Genomic DNA, 5,134 nt, shown 5'->3' with positions numbered 1-5,134 from the left:
TATCCCAGATGGGAGCTCCCATGCAGGAGACAGAGCTGGCCCCAGATGGCTTGTGTTCCACAGTGGACATGACAGGAAGGGAGTGCCTGGGGAGCTGGTGGTGGAATTGGACAGAGCCATGTGCAAAGGCCTCACTGACACCATCAGGAGGGGCCCATGCAGGATGCAAATCCCAGCATGTCTTACCCCAAGGCCTCCATGCTGTTGGGTTAATGGTTCTCAGTGTCCACAGGTCTCAGGACCAGCTGTCTGCTCATCAATCCAGCCTCCCAAACCCCTGCCCTGTCCTGATCTTCCTCCACCATCCTGTCACTCGGCTGTGTGGCCGGGGCTGTGCTCTGGGCTGTTTCTATTCAGGCACAGCCTCAACCATTCCCTGGGAGTGTGTTTTCTCCCTCACCCTGCTTGTGTCCCAGATTTTGGCAGAGGCGATAAGGCCTGGGTCCCAGCCTGCCTGACACTCTCCTGGGAAACTGTTTCTCAGTTTCCTCACTTAGGTTTCTGTCTGCAATGGGTGCACTTCATGGAGAAAGAAGCCTCTGGCTGGGTCTGGGCTCCAAGGGGAGGTGTGTCTGGGAAAGTGAGGCTGGCAGTTCTCTTGGGCAAGCAGAGACAGGGAAGGCAGGAACTTTGCAAAGGCAGGAAGGAGGTGTAGAGGGGCATGGCCTCCTACAAGAGTGACAGGTCACCTTTCCTGTGTCCCCAAAGAGAACCTTGTCCATGCTGTAATGTGCTGGGGTGTGCCTGAGAGAAGACTTTTTGCAGGAACTGGGGGAGGGGCCTTCTAGTCCTTACTGCATGGGGTGGGGACCTGAACTCACAGAGCTGACCCCCCCAGTGTCCCTCAGGGGAGGCATCCTTCACCTTCTGTCCTCATATCCTGACCCCAATGTGGCTCTCTTTTCAGGGGAAATCCCACATTCTCTTCCCCCTGAACATACATGTAAAGGAGCAAAGCTTTAGAAAATCTATTGACAGTGTATAGTTTCTCTCACACAACTTTACAGACAAGTAAGAGTGATAATAACATTGACCACAACAACCAAACTGAAATTCATTCTCTCCCTGCCTCCCAGCCCCCCACGCATGAACTCCTTAAAAATTGGGACCTGTGAATGCGCTACTCGCCCCTCTCTCATCTGTGTCTGAAACAGACCTGGGCCCTGTGAGGTGCTAAGTGGACATGAGCTCCTGAATGAGTGACAGTGATGAAGCGATAGGAAATGGGGATGAGCGCCTGGGAGCTTGTGAGTCCCAGGGCTCCAGGCCTTTCCCATGGTTTGGTTTCATGAGTCACCCACATATCTCCTCCTTCCCCTAATCTTGTTCAACCTGGAATTCCCAAATATGTGAAAAGTGGTCTCTTTCACCCGAACACTATGAGCTGTGGTTTCACCTAAACACTATGAGCTGTGGTTTCACCTGAACACTATGAGCTGTGGTTCAATGAGCAGTGCCTGGTCCGGGGCTGTGAGGTCAGGGAGCTGACACCCCCAGGCCCGGAGGGTATAAGAGGTGGACAGCGCGCAAAAGAAAGTGGGGAAAAGAGGAGATTCATAGGATACAAATAAAAGTTCTTTGGTGGATTCATTCTGGAAGAGGGGATGGCTGTGAAGCACGCCCTGCACCATCCTGCTTGTGGACAAGGCTGTGGTGTTGCGCATGAGTGGGAGGCACTTTGAGGGAGTAGCACGGCGGGTAAGCAGGGCATCCATCCTCTTCCACTGCCAAAGGGTACGCAGTGCCAAGATGATGTCTGGATCCTCCTGACCCCAGGGCAGGGCTCAGCGTGTCTCTGCAGGCCTGGACAGAAGGCAGGAGACTGGATGACATTACCCCCTTATCAAATAAAAGTACCTGTTGGAGACTGCAGACCTTCCTCTGATTCGCTGCAGCCAGTCGAGAGCCATAACTCCCCGAAGCTACATCCTGGGTAAGGGGGACCCAACCCCAATTCCCTCAGAGCTCATCTCCGATCTCAGCCACCACCCCACTGTAGGGATCCGATCTGCCTGGCCATGGCAATTTTAGCTCAGCCCTATGGGAAAGCCCATAGGCACGTGGTGGCTCGCAGGAGCCAAACCTCTGGGAAGTCAGGCCTGCATTATACCTAGGCTGCTTGTTATATATATACCTTGTTCTTGCTAAAACTCCCTCACCCTGAGTTCAAGCAGCAAATGCTTCCTGCATATCTTTAATGTAACTTCCTGAAGTCTGTGCTAATTCTCCCAAGGACTGAAATGTAACCAGACCTGTTACTCTTATTGTTCCTTTGTATTTGCAACAATTTTTTCCTGGTTAATCTGTAAGAAGTAATCAGTAACATCCCTTCCATTGCTATCTGTAAAAAGTAATTACCTAAAGCAAACCCAAGTATAGTGAATGAAAACCTTCTTTGATGTATGTTATTAGAAAGCCAATAAAAGCCTGGCAAGGCAAGGGTCAGGGTCTCTCCCCTTGAGAGAGTGGCTGCCATCCCTTTTTCTCCACAGAACTCAGTAATCCATGTGAATTTGCCTTGTCTCATCCATAATGCCATGGACACTGCGTGCCAGTGTCCACATCACCCCATCCCAACCTCAGCCTAGTCTTACTCCTTAGTGCCAGGGCTTAGCCAATCTCCATCCTCAGTATCACCTCCATCCACATCTCCGATTCAGTTCTGAAGCTCACGTCTAATGTCACATGTATCCCTCGTCCTCCCACAAACCCAATCTTCTAATTTTTCACAGGGGTCCTCCCCAAAACAAGCCTCCAGTTCAGCTCCCTGAGAACCTGACAGCCCTTGAGCCCCCTGCTCCCAATTCCTGCCCAGAAACACTCACCCTCCCCAGAGAGCCCTACACCCGCTTCTCCCAAGAGTCCTGCCAGCACCCTTCACCCTCCACAGGCTCATAATCCTAAGAAGCCTGAACACAGGTGACTCAGTCTCACCCTGCACTGCTCTGAAGCTTCCCCTGAGCCTCAGGCAGCACAGAGACCCCTCACACCTTCCCCTGCTCAGGCTGGGCTCCCCAAGGTGGGCCCGTGGTTCCCCTTCAGCCTCACCCACCCGTCTCCTCTCCCATAGCTGTCTCGGCTGCTCTCTGCATTGTCACCCTCCTCTGCTCACATGGAGCCCCAGGTGAGCCCAGGAGGGACAGGGACATATGGGGGTGGGTTGTGACTCCCAGAACGCCCCAGGCTGGGCCCTGCTTGCCCTGCCACCTGGTTCTCACCAGCTCTGTCTCCCAGTGTCTCCCACGGGCACTCAGCTGCTGCTGTGCCAGTCACACACAAGGTGTGGGGACAAGTTCTACGACCCCCAGCAGCACTGTTGCTACGACAACGCTGTGGTGCCCTTGAGCAGGACCCAAAAGTGTGGGAACTGCACCTTCAGGGTCTGTTTCGAGCAGTGCTGTCCCTGGTCATTCTCACACCAGGAGACCTTCGTGGTCAAAGTGAGAGGCCAGGCGTGTTCCTTGCCCCGGTCCTCAGATGACAGGGTTTGTTCCAGGTAAGGTCCCGTCCCCTTCACAGGAATGGGGCCTGGGGGGCCCGGGAGGGTCTGGATGCCAGGTCTGTCCATGATACCACCTCTGCACCCTGTTGTCAGTGTCCCCCATCCCCGTCCACCTGCTCTCTTCACCTACCTGTCATTTTCTCTCTCCTCTTGCTCTGATTTCTCTGTCTCCCTCTTTGCTGTCCTTCTCGTGTCTCTCTTTTCCACCCCTCTGCCCGTGTTATGTCCGTCCCCCCAATTCTGGCCCCCTCTCTTTGCAGTGTCAGCTGACAGAGGACCCACTGCTGGGTTCTGCTTCCTGGATGAGCCGGGACACAGGGCCTGGTGCTGACAGAGCTCTGGGACAGGGGACAGATGCATGGCGACAGGAGACACTCAGCTTCAATTGCTCGTGTTGTTCTTGCTCCTTTAACACTAACCCTGCCCTGCGCTGGTGGCTGGTCCTCTTTCCATGGCTCTGGCCAACCTGGAGAGATTGCTTTGCTGTTGGAGGGTCCAGACACCTAGAGCCAGTCTCATGGAGCAGCATCCCCAGGCACTGGGGCCCCTTCTCTGAGATGGTTCATGACCTCAGGCCATTTTCTCCACCCGCTGCAAAACACAAGTCACTATAACAACTTTGTAATTGTACACATACTGTCCTGGCTCATGAACGGTTGGGAAGGGTCATAAGTGGTAGACAGGGGGTCCTTTCTTTGGCTTCAAGGGGTCACAAGGTTTGTCCACTTTTGCCAAATACAAGCAAATTTCAAGGTGCCTGTATTCACCATGATCCGCCGTTTTCACTAATAAAAATTCCATGTCATCACTGGGCTCCCATTTTTGTCTCGCCCTCAGCAGTATTTGTGACAGGGAGAGGGACGGGATCCCCAGGGAAGGAAGGGGCTTTAGCGTCTTGCTCCAGGGGAGCGAGGTTGTGGCAGCCTCGCCCCCTGGTGGGCACGGGTCTGGCAGGAAGCTCTGAATGTGGACCAGAGAGGCATCCCAGCACTGGGGAGGAAAAGTGTGCTGCTCTTGCAACCCAGCCCAGGGCTGGACTTTCCACTTGTCACTGTCAGCAGAAAGGCGTGTCGTGGTGGCAGAGACACACAGACAGGAAGAATTTACTTGCCTCCCTAAAAATCGTCTTGGAATAAATAAACCAAAGGGGCATCAGCATTTCCAATTGTCCTCTTTCACCCTCAACCAAGGGCACAAACTCCTTCCCACGTCCTGACTACAATACCCGAGAGGAGCCGCAGTCCTGTGCGGAAGCAGAACTTCTGGAAATAGCAGCGACCCGGTGCAGGGAGGAGGGGCAAGCAGCTCACAGTGGGCCCAGGGGATAGGACAGGAGGGGCGGGTTGGGCAGACGTGGAACAGAGGTAGCAAATGCCTCATGTCCTGTCCAAGTGTCACAGGTGGGCACAGGTAACCAAGTTCTTAGTGATCGGGACAAAGAATTGAACCAAACACCCAGAGTTCATAGCAGAGAACATGGGAGCAGGCCAACTCCAAGCAGAGATTGACCTCATGGGCTGGAGGGACTCTGTTCTTCTAGGGCGGATTCTTCCTGGCTAGTTTTGGTGGGCTTTTACTGAGTATGTACAAGTAGTTGTATTACTTTAAAGCTACTGAGCATGTGGTCTCCCA

General features: G+C 53.7%; 1 protein-coding gene across 1 annotated transcript; it reads left to right on the top strand.

The window, feature by feature from the left end:
• Window positions 1-1,195: 1,195 nt before the first annotated feature.
• Window positions 1,196-3,677, top strand: IGFL1 (IGF like family member 1). The gene is made up of 3 exons (XM_036012803.1): window positions 1,196-1,247; window positions 3,071-3,124; window positions 3,235-3,677. Exons 1-3 carry the CDS (start codon window positions 1,196-1,198, stop codon window positions 3,498-3,500), a joined length of 372 nt encoding a protein of 123 aa, XP_035868696.1. The 3' UTR covers window positions 3,501-3,677.
• Window positions 3,678-5,134: the final 1,457 nt, after the last annotated feature.

Source organism: Phyllostomus discolor, chromosome 12 (assembly GCF_004126475.2).
Source record: "Phyllostomus discolor isolate MPI-MPIP mPhyDis1 chromosome 12, mPhyDis1.pri.v3, whole genome shotgun sequence".
Lineage (NCBI taxonomy): Eukaryota > Metazoa > Chordata > Mammalia > Chiroptera > Phyllostomidae > Phyllostomus > Phyllostomus discolor.
The sequence above is the reverse complement of the archived record's forward strand: the minus strand, read 5'-3'. Positions and strand labels throughout refer to the sequence as shown.